Source organism: Chanodichthys erythropterus, chromosome 13 (assembly GCF_024489055.1).
Source record: "Chanodichthys erythropterus isolate Z2021 chromosome 13, ASM2448905v1, whole genome shotgun sequence".
NCBI classification, from domain to species: Eukaryota; Metazoa; Chordata; class Actinopteri; order Cypriniformes; family Xenocyprididae; genus Chanodichthys; species Chanodichthys erythropterus.
Genome location: NC_090233.1, coordinates 30,450,016 through 30,467,732, shown reverse-complemented (window position 1 = coordinate 30,467,732; position 17,717 = coordinate 30,450,016). Strand labels below are relative to the sequence as shown.

At 42.9% G+C, this 17,717-nt stretch overlaps 1 protein-coding gene across 4 annotated transcripts in view; it reads right to left on the bottom strand.

Annotated features, from left to right (window-relative positions):
* zbtb44 (zinc finger and BTB domain containing 44) overlaps positions 1-17,717 on the bottom strand; it is a 40,105-nt gene that overhangs the window by 15,532 nt on the left and 6,856 nt on the right. For 2 of the 4 annotated variants that reach the window (XM_067407719.1, XM_067407720.1), the window contains exons 4-6: positions 8,294-8,445; positions 6,706-7,006; positions 1,206-4,043 (exon numbers count right to left, since the gene is read on the bottom strand). In XM_067407719.1, the coding sequence (XP_067263820.1) occupies positions 3,701-4,043; positions 6,706-7,006; positions 8,294-8,445 (796 nt within the window). In that variant the 3' untranslated portion in view covers positions 1,206-3,700. Of the gene's footprint in view, positions 1-1,205; positions 4,044-6,705; positions 7,007-8,293; positions 8,446-17,717 lie in introns of those variants that run through there. The other 2 variants (XM_067407721.1, XM_067407722.1) reach the window with 2 other exon arrangements.

Below are 17,717 nucleotides of genomic sequence, written 5' to 3'. Positions count from 1 at the left end.
TTGATGTGTTTTGGTAAAGAATAAAAAGGATTGTGGGGCCATATTGAAGAACTCCAATCCATCACCACAAAATAGCATCTAAGCTTTGCAGATAAAAGGCAGACAAAAGGTGTTTGTTATAACTCTATTTGACTAATGTTTGCAGGTGCAGGAGGCAAAAGGTTTGGCACAAGATGTGCCCTTAGATTTATACCAGTAGAGCCATTGATGTCTTTCACGCAGTAAATTATTGAAACACTAGGTCATGATATTAGGCGTGTTGTCTCAAGTACCCATGTGGCCAACAACAGTGGAAAAGTGGTCAATGTCACAGACAATTTTTGACATTTTAAGATAGTAGTTCAGTCACAATGAATCAAAACCCATTTTGTGAATATTATCTGACTTGACCCATTTAGAGGGCTTTCTTTAACCACCCCTCCAGAGTTGATGTGGGTCAGACAGTCAGAGGACACCAAATCAAGAGCAGGTGCTTGGAGTCTGCAAATACTGTGCTGTGTCACAAATACTTCATCTAGGAGGCCAAGGAAAAATTAAAAGCCTCTCGTTGTTTCTTTTAGCATGTGTTTGTGCACCTGGTTGCCAAGAATTTCCTTATTTCTATCCCTTCTCACACACCAGAGATTGTTTTGAGCTAGAAAAACATTGTACATGCGCAAAAATGTTGAGTGGGAAGTTAATTAATTATAGTTCAATAGCCTTGCAAATAACTTCCTCAGCAGTTTACGTACATGGTGTTGTCATACACATATATACAGTAAGAATCTAATTTCAACTGTACTTTATTTCCCTAGTTGAATTGTAGTACATGCACAAACTCTACACTACAGTTCAAATATTTGGGGTTGGTAAAAAGAAGTATCTAATGCTCATGAAGGCTAAATTGATTAAATAAAAGCACCGCAAAAATTGAATATAATTACTTTTCTATTTTAATATATTTTAAAATGTAATTTATTCATGTGATGCCAAATGTGATGTATTTTTTTTTTTTAGCATCGTTACTCCAGTCTTCAGTGTCACATGATCCTTTAGGAATCATTCTAATGTATTCTAGCTGAATAAGAGTATTGTTTTCATTAATTAAAAAAAAAAAAAATGAATGGTAGTGTACATGTGTAGGATTATTTTAAGAACATAAACCAGAATGAGTATTTAGCAATAAGAATGGAAGCAATGAATTAAAGCAAACTTGGAGTGTCAGGCTGTAACCATTTACTGTAAATCTTAATGTACATAATGTTTTTACAAAACATCATTCAATAAATCTGAATTGGCACAGAAACGGATGATAAGAACCACTGAAAGGATACAAAATGACTAATACATTTGTCTTTATGAAAATAAACACAAAACATACAGTTTAAACCTGTCGAATAGCACTTCAAAAATATTTTTAGTTTCAAGCTACATTTGAAGTCTACCAGCATTCTGTCTACAAAACATTATGAATTCATACCAATGCATGTTTAAGCCAATTAAAATACAATACAGATCCAATATCCAAAGGCACGAGATAACGACTAAAACTATAGGCTTTAAAAAAGAATATAGAGTATATATACCAATAAGACATGGTCACAAAAGCGAACACTACAAAGCTCAAGTCAAATAACTACTCACACTCACATTGATATTACAAATGTACAAATTGACACTTTTTAAGGTAACTGTCATTGATACAGAATCTGGAAAAAAAGCATTATGACTACTGAAATATCACGTTTTCTTTCTGCTCAAACAATTGAACACCAAAGATTGAATATTGTTTACAAAATGGTAGTTGCACATATCTGAAACAACATCCAACAAACGAATCAACCCATGCTATATTGATTTTTTTTTCCCCCATATGTCTTTTTTTTGCACGGAAAACATGCAAGTAGCACAAAGAGCAATCTGGGACAGACAGCCAATAATGTCTTATTGGATAAACGCGTCACTACAAACTCTCAGACTATGAAGTAATTGAGTTCTCGCAACAGTCCGCTGTTGCAAAAATGGAGAGAGTGAGATAAGCGGGAGACCGTCTCGAGGGAAATGACATCAGAGAATGATATTGCAGCCTAGTTTTTGTAACACAATGTGATTTCTTTCGCTGTCTGTACACTAACAATTCATATGAACTGTTTATCGAAGGGTACATGCTTTAGCTCGACTAACCCCCTTCCTCTATTCATTATCTTCAGTCATTCATCTCATTGTCCACTGCGGTATAAAATGCTTTAATTCAAATAATTTCATTTTAGAACACGTGAATCATCCAAAACAATATTGCACAAAGCCTATTAAAAGGTTTGTTCCCTACAAAATCATGTTGGAATGGAGCAGCTTCGAGTCTGATTGCCAGATGCAATATCACATGGAGGAAGCGGATTTGAACGCAAGATACACGATCATTACAATCACCAAACAAAACAAATGCTACATATTCCAAAGTTGCAATCAAGTTACATCTTCAATCGAGGCTCATGCCATAGTCACAAGATGTTCATAAACTTTGTGTGGGAAACTGTTAGGCACATACAACTATGGCATCAAGTTATGGAGAAAAATTCCATAGTATAATTCCAACAGCAATAAAATGGGAAAGGCTATGGAAAATCACCTTCCACTCTATTAAATTGTGACCCATTTCTTCCATATGTCACAATCAAACGAAGAATGTTAAACCAAAAGAATTCATGTACAGCTCTTTCAATCGAATTGACGAGTGGTTCGGAGAGCTGGGCAAGAGGCACAGTTTACAAAATTTTAGCAGCATTACACATACAGCAGAAAAGAGGGCTAGGAAAACAGGGCTACTCTTCACATATACACTCATTCAAAACAACACAACACGCTAAAGCACATTAGATTAGTCACCATCCACGCACAACAACCCATTAACAAGGTTTCATGCTTGTTTTGTGCCAGTCAGGTTCAGTGTTTTGTTTCCGCTCTGAACACACATGGAAGAAGTAGCACAGTCTTTCACATTTTTAGGAACGGTCCTCCGAGTGTCGAAGCTTCCCAGTTTATAACAGGTTTGTTTACAGTCAGAAGGGGCAGTTTGCTAATAGTTAAGGCGCGGACATGAAATTGGAAAAAAGGAAATAAAATAATAAAAAGAGATCAGTCATATTTGAATGTAATGCAAAAAACAAAAAACAAAACATCACATTTATACAATTAGATTTTTTTTCCCCAACAGACTGGTGGTTAAATTATACAATAAAAAAAAAAAAATTAAAATTAAGAAAATGTTCCATGGAACAAATTCATTATAGTCACAGATATTAACGGGTTACTAAAAAAAAAAAAAAGTCACATTTTTTGATTCAAGTTTTTGTTTTTTAATTTACAACCGGGATGTTCTTTCATAAAGATCTGCAAGTAAATCCAAATGAAAAATGTGATATTACAACGCATGGAACAAACAAAACAACAAATGACTATTCACTGAATCATTATTTTTCTGTTTATGACTGTAAAGCTGCTTTGAATCAATCTGTATTGTATGAAGTGCTATATAAATAAAGGTGACTTGATTTGACTTGAATTTCAAATCAGAATGAACAAATATCAAAAGGCATTACACTTTTTGATAATGTAACAAATCAGATCTGTAAGCTGTTAAAGCATAATGAGACATCAACAAAAGAAGTACTGAGTGTGCAACAGGACTGTTATCATACAGGTTTAAACGTATGGAACGTTTTCACTCAATTGTAATTGACACAAGTCTTTTCTTCTTTCTCCCCCCTCTCTCCTTCTCTCCCTCATCTTCCTCTGGGTCTTGTAGAGAGGTAACAGCGGCCGTGGACTTCGGATGGTCCCCTGGTGCACCCTCCCCTCCGTGCCCTGATCTGGGGTTTGGGGTTTGGGAAGGTGGTGCAGAAGTGTGGTTGTCATAGTTCATGGTAGAGGAAACTTGAGAGATAACTGGTGTTTGGACTGAGGAAGAGGAGGAAGAAGCTTCAAAGGTCTGCTCACTCATCTCAAAGTGTCCCAGCCCCTCTTCCTCTTGCATGTGACTCAGGTAGTCTGGGAGGAGGAACTCACTAGGGCAACAAAGGGAGAGAAGCGCCAGTGATCAGAAAATCATCACTGCCATCAATACTAACTTAACATAAGATAAAACTGACAGGTTTAATGATATTTACAATCATCTTTCCCAATCTTAGTACCTTCATTGATTTTTTAGCATAAAAGCTCAAACTTTTTTATAAAAAAGGCTAAAACAGAAAAACGGGCAAAGTTATTGCTTTCAATCTCCTCTGTGAAGCCACAATCAGAGGATGTCAAACCACTCAGGCGCAAGGTCAAAAACTTACTGGTCAAAAAACAAAAAGTAGGTTCAAAACAAAAGAGCACGTTTTCATGCTTAATCCAAGATTCTGTTCCGTTTGGTACATGAGTCTAAGATTCTTTGGATTTCCCAACCCCCCCACGAACACTGAACAGCCAGTCCTAGCATGTTCAAGTCTAGCAATAAACTTTGGCAAAATGTCCTCTGGCAAAAACACTCCAGCTATCTAAAAGAAAAGTCAAAATTGAAGCTTCAAAACTAGATTGAGGATTGTGGCTTGGCAGAAAAAGTGATATAGCGAGTAATCACAATTCAAACACTAATAGCTTAATCCATGAATAGGATTTAGATACTAATGACATCATTTCCTATTTCTTTAGTTGTCGCAGTCTTGACACTATGATTTCCGAATTCTTTCGCACAAACTTAAAAGCAAAATATTGACAGGCATTCATTTTTTAACGTATTCAAAATCATTTAAAAAAATATCATGTGAGATATCTAACCCAGTTAGGACTTTCCAATTTGTACCTGTTTGCTCATCTTAAAATTACACTTAAAAGTCCACCGAATATCTCTGAAAAGTATGGCCGCAATGCCGGCTGTTTCTAGTGATCAGAATAAATAAAACTTCTTTGGGATACACTACACGACCACTCCCTCTCTTAATAAGCACACGGCAGAGCCAAACTATTGCCTCACCACTGTAGCTTTCAAAAACACTGTTTATTTGTGCCTGACAAAGATGAATAGACCAAAGAGATCCTAAAAGCGAGAAGGCTTAAATCAAATAAACAGTTGGATGAAATAAGGGAGTCTACGTGTAGCAGGAGCTCAATACATAAAGGCACCGGACTCCCTTCCCTCTGCTTTAATGAAGGGCTATCGTCATGAAGATTACCTCAGAAGAACATCACTTACAGACAGTGATTCCACTGAGCTTTTTTGAGAACTTCACTTAAAAAACCTATTCAGCTGATGTAGGATTGATTTCCCTGCCTGCTCCAGCTGTTTACATCGCACCGCTTCTTTTCCTAATGCACAGTCCAGCTCTCACTACTTCCAAAATGGAATCAAAGCCATGATTATTTCCTTTTGAAAATACTTGTTTTCAAACAGGAAAAGTCACTTAGTTGGTTTTCTCTGGAGAACACATCTAGGAGAAATACACGTGCAATTTTAAGAATAGAATGCAGGAGAAACTGAAGGGTGTGCCCATGTGTTAAAGCTATTCAGAAATAAATAAACATTATATTATACTTGGCATAATACTGATCAGAACAGTCAATAGAGGAGATTTCAGTGATTTCCTGAAAGCTCTATTCAGTAATTAATGACTTTCTTCCAAATAAAACACAATGGAATTGGGCGTTAGCCTGGCCTGGGGTAAACCTGTTATAACTCACAGCAGGAAAGACATTTCATCTGATAGAAGCATTTTGTCAGTCACAGCTCAACGAGAAAAGCCTGTCATCTTCAGCTATCTTTGAAAATACACAATGTTTCATCTCTAATCATTTATAATAAGGTTCAATTAGTTAACATTGGCTAATGTATTAGGTATCATGATCTAAGTAACAATTATTACAGAATTTATTAATCTAGGTTACTGTTATTTAATAAATATACTATTGGTCATTGTTAATTAATGTATGTTCATAATACATAAACTAAAGATCATTTATATAACTTGAAATGTACAATTCAAATTATATCAATTACCATTAACATTGGTTTATGTATTATAAACATACATTAATACTACTCAAAAATTTGGGGACAGTTTTTTTTTTCAAGAAATTAATAATTTTATGCAGCAAGGATGCATTGTTACCAAAAAATATTTTAAAATTCTGTTTTTTGACTGATTTATCCACAAAAATAATAAGCAGCACAACTGTTTTCAACACTGATAATAATAAGAAAGCAATAATTCTTGAGCACCAAATCAACATACTAGAATGGTTTCTGAAGGATCATGTGACACTGAAGACTGAAAATTCAGTTTTGCGAAGAAAAAATAAATTTTAAAATATTTTCAAATAGAAAACATTTATTTTAAATTGTAATAAATTTTCACATTACTATTTTTACTGTATTTAATCAAATAAATGCAGCCTTGTTGAACATTTTTTGAACATCTTTTTTTAAAAATTATTAAAAAAATTAAATAATAAATGCTATAAAAGTAACAATCACTGTTAATTCATGACACCTAATGCATTACCTGATGTCAACGAATTGAACCTTATTGTAAAGTGTTTCACCTAATACACATTGTTCAATACAATTAAATTATTTCTCCCCCCAATTCAAAAACGCATCTGCTACCTCAACATGAGATGAACGGCCGACTGTACAAAACTAAATTTGTACTTCTACATATTTTCTTAGAATGTTCAGCTCCTCCTCACCTGGTCTGGAAGTAGTTTGCTAGTTCTGACGCCTCATGGTTGAGACTCCTCAGGTGTACGATTAAATTGCCGGAGTTGGTAAACATGGCGCCGCACGTTTTGCACTCGTAAATCCGAGGCTTGCGGATGATGTGGCGAGACACCCTCATGTGGTGCTTATATTCACCGAAGGAAGTGAAAGTGGCGCTACAGATCTGGCACCGGAAACAGCGTTTACCTTCGTGCTTCAGCCGGTGCATCTTCAGGGAGTAAGCCCGCGTAAACTTTTTCCCGCAGCGGTCACACTGGAATGGCTTAATACCTGTAGAGGGAAGCCATGAAAGATTACTGTCTACCATATCAGAAAACAGGAGATAATTAGCAAATAAAGATGATAATGAAGTTCAATGAGACTGAAGGGGCCATAACAAGAATCTGTCTGTTTTAGTTTGTTGTGTGCTAACTGCTAAATAAAATAAAACACAAAATAACCAAACACATTGTCCTAAGAAGTCAGGATGTTTATTGTGAAGGTTCACTCCAGCAATGCATCACATTAGGCATGTTGGCCACATAAACCACAACTAAATCAATTGCATAAAATCACTTTCACCAGTCCATAACTAATTGCTATGATGAGGAGTTCTGTTTGGATAATCGACAGCAAACAAGACGCCACCTCTGTGTAAACTAACAAGTCGATTAGGGTGAATCATGTTGTACTCTACTTTATGTAATACAGAGCCCGACATTAAGCCTTTCCAGGATCTTGTCTGAAAGCTTAACTCAGCTGTCCTAAAACATTTTAACAATAAAGCTTCAGTACATTAATCATTAGAAAAATGGGATGAGGCCAGTGCTTCGTTTGTAAATGAATAATTGCCGGATCCAAAACAACAATTAAAAGGTGCTGTGACCGACACTGACCACACAACTTCAGTTTTCCCGGAACATACAATGACGTCACTAAATGGTGGTAGTGAAACTAAATAAGAGTATCATTCACAAGTTTCTGCACTGCCCTAACTACAGCCTAGTGTTTTATCCTGTCACATATTTGTTGAGACCAAGTGTCATTTAGTTGATCAGTGATTCCATTACATTGATTTCTGACAGATCTAACTCCCGTTGCTCGTGTCTCCCGCTATCCTGATTAGTATTAGCAGAACTGTCCAGGGGTGCAGTTCCATCTTCTTGGGATCTCTTTTGATCCGAATAACCATCAGCTTGACTCACGGATATGAAAAATGAAAAATACTTGACTGTCTTTTTGACATTTTGGCAACATGAATGTATTTTTAATAAAATAAGTCGTCAGGTAGCCTATACACACTTTGCGCTGCTCACTGCGCAAAACAAACCCATGCAAGCTCTGTCTTACACGCACATGCATTGTCACCATGCAATGCACTTGTTAATGCCATAACGCAAAATTCCAAAATCTGACATTTTCCGAAATAGGATTCGGCAGGATCCAGCTCAAATTAAGCACTGGATGAGGCATCAGGAATATAAAGAGAATAGTGTTTGAAGAAAAACAAAATCTCTTTGCATTCACATGCACTTTCCCTGTCAATGTTGAATCCTGTAATAACAGAGGCTCTCTCACCAGAGTGGATAAGCATGTGCTGCTTGAGATTCTGTATTCGAGTGAAGCGGACGCCACATGTAGGACACTGGAAGGGCCGTTCAGGACCGTTGAGTCCTGGGCGGTTGGAGGGACTGATGTACAGGTGGTATGGGTACTGGACATTCTCTAGCCTGGAGAAAAAGCAACAAGAAAAGAAGAAAAGAGACTGACTAATTAGATGAGCCAATTGCACACTGACTGTTAATACACTGTTAAAATTAAATATAATTTTACAGGCAATGGTCTCTCATTATACAATGAAATAATTGTTGTTTTACAGATATTTGCTGTTGTTTAAGTAATCAGTAATATGCTGTACAACACAATGCATTCTGGGTAATATCTGTTGTTTTCCAGAAAGTAGCCTCAGTAGCAGAGCTCAAAGTTGACACTCGGAGGCTGTGTCCCAAATCATACCCTATACCCTCATTCACTATTCCCTACATTAGTTTACTAATAAAGTCCACTTAAGACAGTGAATTACACTGATGAACACCTGCTGTTAACAAGCAGAATCAGTGAAGGGAAGAGAAACACAAGAACTACAGCTGACTTCAACCACAGCCTTGGATGAAATTAACTGAAGATGAAAGAATAAATGAAAAGTTCAAGATCTGATTTAACAACTCCACAAACAGCATTACCAGCTTCAGTTATTACTAACCAGACTTACTTTATTTCTGTCAGATGTCTACAGAAGTTCTCATTGAGAATTAACAGAGGTTTAAATATTGATGTTTTATTTGCTTATTTGATGTTACCATTGTGGTGGTCAGTGTTTGCTTTGGTTGGGCTCTTGACCCTTGTCTTTTCAACATCAGTTTTTCTTTGTCTGCTGTAACTGTGTGTTTAAGGTACATGTGTTATTATAGCAAAAAAAAAAAAAAAGAAAGAAAAGAAAACCTGATCAGATTGCTTTAGCTGTTTATTAATGGTTTAAGTCATGTAACGGCCTAGTACACTGATGTCTTTCTAATCAATAATTTTATGGGTTATGTATTATATTTTTGATTATGATATCCCAGTGATTCTACAGCATGAAATACATCAGTGTCATGACAATCAGATAATATGAAGCATTTTAAAAACAGTTTGTACTCAAAACGTTTTGAACATGTGTATCATTCAGACACACGCAGACATCAAGAATCAGCATAAGAATCTCAACAATGGTGACAAGCCATGAAGCCAAAAAGCTTCATGCCGCAATGCATGCTGGGTACCAGCATACTACAAGACTCATTTATGACTCCCAGCATGCAGTGCAGAATGAATAAATTATGCCGCTGAGTTATTTTCTCTTAATTATTACTTTTTGCTTTTGTTTTTGCTGTTGTTTTTGTTATGACTTTTTAGTAGCTTGTTTTGTGATGTTCAGAGCGAATCTATTTTGTTGACTGTCATCATTGTTGAGATTTATATGCTGATTCTTGATGTCTCTGTTTGTCTAAATGGCACAGTTTTTTATTTTTGTGAATAAATTTAAAAGTCTTTCATAACTGGTTGTTTAAGCACTGCTTTATCTTTTGCTGTAGAATCACAGTGGTGGTAGCAACATAAAATTAAGGTGTAGTAATATAACATTATTATAACATTTATTTTGTATAGCACGTGACGAAATCAGTGAATCATGCTTTACATCATGTTTATGTTGTTATCAAAAAATAACCTGATCACATTTTTCCTTGACTTTTTTTGCTAGAACAAATGTGTCTCAAAAACAGCCACAACAGCCAAAGAAAATCTAATGTTAAAAGTCAGGGGTCAAGAGCCCAACTAAAGCAAACACTGATCACCAAAATGGTAACATCATATGAACCAAAACATCTAAAACTCTGTTAATTCCCAATAAAAACTTCTGTAGACATTTGACAGAAATAATGTAATTAGTTAGTTATAAATGAAGCTGGTAATGCTGTTTGTGCAGTTGCTTAATCATATCTTGAGAGATTTAATGTCTGATTTAAGGCTGTGACTGAAGTCAGATGCAGTTCTTGTGTTGTTGTTTCTCTATCCTTCAGTGATTGTACTTGTTAACAGTAGGTATTCATCACTAATGGTCAGTCCTCACTTAGTCACTTAAATACCTAATTAACTTAAGCAACTTAAGCATTGCTGCACTGTTAACACACATATAAGTGTTCATTTTGTTGTGGATTTAAAAAGGATTAAAGGTGTAAGATAAAAAAAAACAAACAACAACAACAAAAAAACAACAACAGTTAACCATAATTTAACAGTACTAAACTGTAAATCAATTTACAGCAACAGACTATAGATTTTTTTTTACATTTACAACACGTGAATTCATCCACTTCTCTCAAAATACATCAATGTAAGTGTCCAGTAAACTGGGAGAATAACAGAGTAAACTTTACAGATGCTTACTTAATATCTATCTGATATTAATATAACACGTCATATAATGGAACAGATTATTATTGCCGCTTCCATAGACAAAGTTATGTTTTGATTATTTCACTATTACACATTCAGTATTTGCTGTTTTATGTCAAGAAATAATCCTTAGATTAGATTAGATTCAAATGAAATAAGTTGACAGTTCTTCTAACACCTTATCAATACTAGTTTATTTTTTAATGTCATGTGTGTTACCATGATGGTGTTTAGTGTCTGAATGACACTGTGCACCTTTTATTAGTACACACTTTCTCAGCATGTGGAAAATCTTATGATGAGCTTTAAGTCATCATGTGATTTTCTCATCATTATTTGTTGTTGGTGGTTGTCAGTGTATTAAAAAAACGTACTCGGTTACTAACGTAACCTCGGTTCCCTGAGATACGGAACGAGTACTGCGTATGGGAAAGGTCTCCCTTTTTCCCCGCTGCTGAAGCCTTTTTCAATAACGCAGTGTAACTGCACCGTCATTGGTTCACTCATAGACAAGTTGTTGAACCAATGACGGCGCGGCATAGCCGCGCGGCCTATGGCGACAAAGCGCGCGAATATTCCCGCCGAAATGGGCGGGGTTAAGGGCTATATAAGCAGGCGTTTCGCCATAGGATTTCAGTGTCATTCGACTGAAGCGACGACCCTGAGCCGCAGCCTCGTGGCACGGCAAGTATCGCAGTACTCGTTCCGTATCTCAGGGAACCGAGGTTACGTTAGTAACAGAGTACGTTCCCTTTCGATACTTCACTCGTACTGCGTATGGGGAACGAATTCAACCACGCCGTGCCACGGCTGGGAACGATATAGCTTGAAGTTTGGACACCTGAGAGGGGGCCAAAAAGACAAGCGAGAGGGCAAGCCCTTACCGAACCCTTGCGTTACACTTAGAGGAAATTTATTTCCATGATAGCGTGAGGCGGAGCTCATCTGAGGCCGCTAATCACACTGAAAGGACTCGAGCCTGTAAGGTCGGGACATCGAGATGGTAAAACCTGACAAAGGTGGACGGCGAAGACCAGCCGGCCGCCACACAGATGTCTTGGATGGAAACTCCGTTGGACCAAGCCCATGAGGAGGCCATCCCTCTAGTGGAGTGGGCTCTGACTCCTATGGGGCATTTGGCTCCCAGTGAGGAGTAGCACAGCGTAATAGCGTCCACTATCCAACGAGAAATGCGCTGTTTTGAGACCGGAGATCCTTTGGTGCGGCCTCCAAAACAGACAAAGAGCTGATCTGACTGTCTGAAAGACTGCGATCGCTCTATGTAGGTCCTCAATGCCCTGACAGGGCAGAGTAACTCCAGCCCTTGCTCTTCCGTCGAAGGGGGCAGAGCAGAGAGCGAGATGACCTGAGCTCTAAACGGCGTTGAGAGCACCTTAGGGACGTAGCCATGCCTGGGTTTCAGAACGACCTTAGAGTCTCCAGGCCCGAATTCGAGGCATGCAGGGCTCACAGAGAGGGCCTGCAAATCGCCAACACGCTTAACCGAGGCCAGTGCTAACAGCAAGGCGGTTTTTAGCGTAAATGGCCTGAGGTCGATTGAGCCCATTGGTTCAAATGGGGCTCCTTTTAAGGCCCTGAGGACCAAAGACAGGTCCCAGGAGGGAACGGTGAGGGGGCGAGGAGGATTCAATCGCCTAGCGCCCCTCAGGAAACGGATGACAAGTCCGTTTCGTCCCACTGATTGGCCAGCAATAGGAGCATGGAACGCTGCAATGGCTGCTACGTAAACCTTGAGCGTGGAAGGGGTGCGCCCCATTTCCAAGCGTTCTTGGAGGAAAGACAGTATAGAAGATACGTCACTCTCCATTGGGTCTATGTTGCGTGACGAACACCAGTCAGCAAAGACCGACCATTTCTGGTCGTAGAGGCGTCTCGTGGACGGCGCTCTAGCCTGAGAAATGGTATTTAGGACGTCCCTGGGGAGGTTAGTAGGCTCCCATCGAGGGACCAGAGGTGCAGAGCCCAGAGCTCTGGCTGTGGGTGCCAGATTGCCCTGTTCGCCTGAGAGAGGAGGTCCCGTCTCAGGCGGATCGGCCACGGGGCTCTCAGAGAGAGCTTGAACAGCTCCGAGGACCAAATCTGGTTCCTCCAGAGCGGGGCCACTAGAAGGACTCTGTGTTGGTCTTCTCTGATGCGCCTGATGACCTGAGGGATCAGGGCGATCGGAGGAAAAGCGTAAAGGAGCGTGCTGGGCCATGAATGGGCCAGAGCGTCGACCTCCTTCGAGAAAAATGTTGGGCAATAAGAGTTGTCTTCTGAGGCGAAGAGGTCTATCTTTGCCTTCCCGAAGAGCTCCCAAATCCTGAGGACAACCTGGGGATGGAGCGTCCACTCGTCGGAGGGGACGTTGCTCCGTGACAGCATATCTGCACCCAGATTGTTCCTGCCAGGAACATGAGTCGCTCTGAGCGACTGAAGCCTCGGAAGAGCCCATTCCAGTAGACGTTTCGCCAGAGCGCATAAGCGGCTGGACGAGAGACCGCCCTGGTGGTTTAAATATGACACCACTGTCATACTGTCCGATTGGACTAGAACGTGACGCCCTGTCAAATGAGCCTGAAAGAACTGAAGGGCCTTCATCACTGCTAGCATCTCTAGACAGTTGATGTGCAGAAGGCTTTCCTCTTGGCTCCATGAGCCGAAGGCCGGTCTGCCATCGCACACAGCGCCCCAACCAGAGTTGGAGGCGTCTGTTGCTAGCACCGTCCTTCGTGAGACCGCCTGTAAGGGCACTCCGCGCTTGAACCATACAGGGTTCGTCCAAGGTTTCAGGGCTAGAAGACAGGCCTGATTGACCTTGAGGCGAAGGCGGCCGTGCCGCCAAGCGCTGGGAGGAACCCGGAACTTCAACCAGTACTGAAGAGGCCGCATCCGAAGAAGGCCGAGCTGTAGTACCGGAGAGGCGGAAGCCATTAGCCCTAGCAGCCTCTGAAAAAACTTCAGAGGGAGGCAGGCTCTGTTCTTGACTGAGGCTGTGAGCTGCTGAATCATCAGAGCGCGCTCTGGCGAGACTACTGCCGTCATATGGACTGAGTCGAAAACTGCTCCCAGAAACGATATTCGTTGAGTGGGGCACAGCAAGCTCTTGGTTGCGTTGACCCTGAGACCCAGGCATTGTAAATGGCTGAGGAGCACGGATCTGTGGTGTTCCAGCTCGACTCGCGAACGGGCTAGAATGAGCCAGTCGTCGAGATAATTCAGGACTCGGATTCCCGCCTGTCTGAGAGGGGAAAGTGCCGCGTCCATGCACTTGGTGAAAGTGCGAGGAGCCAGAGACAGCCCGAAGGGCAGGACCGTATATTGGTATGCCACTCCCTCGTATGCGAATCTCAAGAATCGTCTGTGACGAGGGGCTATCTGGATGTGAAAATACGCATCCTTCAGGTCCAGCGAGCAGAACCAGTCCTCGGGGCAGATGTGCGCGAGGATCTGTTTCAGTGTCAGCATTTTGAACTTCCGTCTCATGAGGGAATGATTCAAAAGTCTGAGATCCAGGATGGGTCTGAGACCACCATCTTTCTTGGGGACCAGAAAATAGCGGCTGTAGAAGCCTGACTCGCTTTCCGCGGGGGAACTATTTCCACAGCTCCTTTTCTTAGCAACGTCATGACTTCGGCTCGGAGGACATGGGCGTCGTCCGGATTGACCAAAGTTTGAAGCACCCCGCCGAAGCGAGGGGGCCGGCGTGCAAACTGGAGCGAGTAACCCTGAGTTACGATCCCCATGACCCAATCTGACACATCGGGGATGGCCTGCCAAGCCTCGGCCCGAGTGGCAAGGGGTTGAATGATATCGTGTGACAGACCGCCGCTGAGGGGGTTGTACACCGAGAGTAGCGGAAGAGGAAATTTGCTCTCTTTTACATGATATAAAAATTTGTTCGCCGTGAAAACGGCGTTTGGAGTGGGCGCAACAGTTGTGGGCCCAGTTGTCACTTGAAACATGTTTCCCACGCCCGGATTTAAACGAGGCGGAGGGGAAAATGTTCGTGGGAGCTTTTGGGGTGGTCCGGTCGCGACGGGACGATTCCCCATCCTCTTCCTTCCTGGCAGATCAGGATGACTTCGGAGGCACCAGGTCCAGCACAATCTTGGGCCGGGGTCCCTGGCGTCTCGGGAAGGGATGGCGCTTGGCAGAGCGCGAGCGCTGGCGTTGCTCCTTAGGTGGCGCTGACTGCGGTGCTGCAGGTGGAGCGGGCTTGTGCTGCTGAGCCGACGCAGTCCTGGGGCGGCTGGAAGCAGAGCTGGAGCGCTTGGGCAGGAAATGTCTCATGGCCTGAGACGATTTCTGTGCCGCTGTGAAGCGTTCAGTGAAGCCATCCACTGCAGGGCCGAAGAGACCAGAGGGAGAGACCGGGGCGTCTAAGAAGGCCGTCTTGTCATTGTCCTTGATCTCCGTCAAGTTAAGCCACAGGTGGCGCTCCAACACTACCAGGCTGGCCATGGAACGGCTGATGGCCTGAGCCGTAGCCTTCGTGGCTCGCAGGGCAAGGTCAGTAGCGCTGCAAAGGTCCTTGAAAGCCGGCGCGTCAATCCCAGACTCGTCCAGAGAGCGGAGGAGTTTGGCCTGGAAGACTTGGAATATGGCCATGGAGTGTAGCGCAGAAGCGGCCTGTCCTGCCGAAGTGTAAGCTCGACCAGCTAAGGTGGAAGTAGTCCGGCAGGGCTTGGAAGGGAGTGACCTCTTAGCTTTCCATCCCACAGCCGCGGGAGGGCAGAGGTGAGCAGCCACTGCTTCGTCAAGGGGTGGCAGGTGCTCGTATCCCTTTTCCTCGGCGCCGTCGACGGCAGTGAGGGCGGAGCGGTGCGTGGTATGAAGGCGGGCGGAGTACGGAGCGCGCCACGACTTCGTCAGCTCCTCGTGGACCTCGGGAAAAAAGGGCGCTGCTCACTGGCGAGGGGCTTGGCGGCGGCCAGGCAGGAACCACTCGTCAAGGCGACTGCGCAACGGCTCCTCAGGTGGGGCCCAGTCGAGGTCCAGCTCTTCTACGGCTCTGGATAGGATGCGGAAGAGCTCGGCATCCATGCCCTGGCCATGTTCAATGGGCTCCAAGGGAGGCGGGGGGGCGGGATCGTCCGATTCGCCAGCCCACACTTCTGCTTCGGAAGCCGCAAGAGACATGGAGTCGTCCTGCTCGTCGTCTGTTCCACCGAATGAGACGAGGTCACTCGCTTCCGCAGAGGGACGCTGCTCAGGCCGAGAGAACAGGACGGGAGAGAGTTCCCTCGGAGGAGAGGGCGAGGCACGCGGGAGCTGGGCCGGCGTGAGCTCGCCTATCTCCTGGCGCTGGGTCGCTCTGCCCCGCTGTCTCTTCCTAGCCGGCTCGCGGGAGGAAGGAGACGGGAGGGCGCGAGCGGCGAGATCACCCTCTGTGAAGAAGGCGACCCGCGAGCGCAGGGAACTGAGACTCATGCACTCGCAGTGCGGGCATGAGTCCCCAGCGAGCGCGCCGTCTGCATGGGGCTTGCCCAGGCAAGCGACGCACTCGCTGTGACCATCACCGTCGTGCAGGGGGGCCCTGCACGTGCCACACGAGTGGCGGGGCATCTGAGAAGACGCCGTTGCCGTGAAAACGGCACTTGGGTGGCTCTTTTAGAGCGGCGAGGGCCGCGGAAGCTCTAGAAGCGGTGAAAACCGCTGAAATACGCTCTTTTAGAGCGGCGTTAAGCCGCGGTGAAGCTCTCAAGACGGCGCGCCAGATGGCGGCAGGGGACACACAGGAAGCGGCCGGGAGCGGGAAGCGGGAGGCGGCGACTCGGCGACGGCGCTGACGCTGCAGTCGGAGAGGGCGCCGGCGCTGTCCTCAGTCCGGCGAGTCCAGGCGAGTCCGCTGCGGGAGCCTCTTCAGACGGCGGCGAGAGCAGTCAGGAAGGCGGCGAGCTTCTCGGCTTCAGGCGGAGATCAGCGAGGAGATGATGAGGTCGTCGCTGAAGGAGAAAACACTGAAATCCTATGGCGAAACGTCTGCTTATATAGCCCTTAACCCCGCCCATTTCGGCGGGAATATTCGCGCGCTTTGTCGCCATAGGCCGCGCAGCTATGCCGCGCCGTCATTGGTTCAACAACTTGTCTATGAGTGAACCAATGACGGTGCAGTTACACTGCGTTATTGAAAAAGGCTTCAGCAGCGGGGAAAAAGGGAGACCTTTCCCATACGCAGTACGAGTGAAGTATCGAAAGGGAACAGATGTTAGTAGTTTATTAGGGTTGGTAAATTAACATTATATCAGTAAATGAAATAGTTTTTTTTTTTTTTTTTTTTTTTTTTTTTAACTGTGAATTTAAAGGTGCCCTAGAACTTCTTTTTAAAAGATGTAATATAAGTCTAAGGTGTCCCCTGAATGTGTCTGTGCAGTTTCAGCTCAAAATACCCCATAGATTTTTTTAAATTCATTTTTTTAACTGCCTATTTTTGGGGCATCATTAACTATGCACCGATATATAGGTTGCGGCCCCTTTAAATGCTCACGCTCTCCGCCCCCTGAGCTCACGCTTGCCTTGAACAGCATAAACACAGTTCACACAGCTGATGTAACCCTCAAAATGGATCTTTACAAGATGTTCATCATGCATGCTGCATGCATACATCGGATCATGTGAGTATTGTATTGTATTTATTTGGATGTTTACATTTGATTCTGAATGAGTTTGATGGTGCTCCGTGGCTAAAGCTAACATTACACACTGTTGGAGAGATTTATAAAAAATGAAATTGTGTTTATGAATTTTACAGACTGCAAGTGTTTAAAAATGAAAATAGCGATGGCTCTTGTCTCTGTGAATAAGAAACGATGGTAACTTTAACCACATTTAACAGTACATTAGGGACATGCTAACGAAACATTTAGAAAGACAATTCACAAATATCACTAAAAATATCATGATATCATGGATCATGTCAGTTATTATTGCTCCATCTGCCATTTTTCGCTATTGTTCTTGCTTGCTAACCTAGTCTGATGATTCAGCTGTGCACATCCAGACG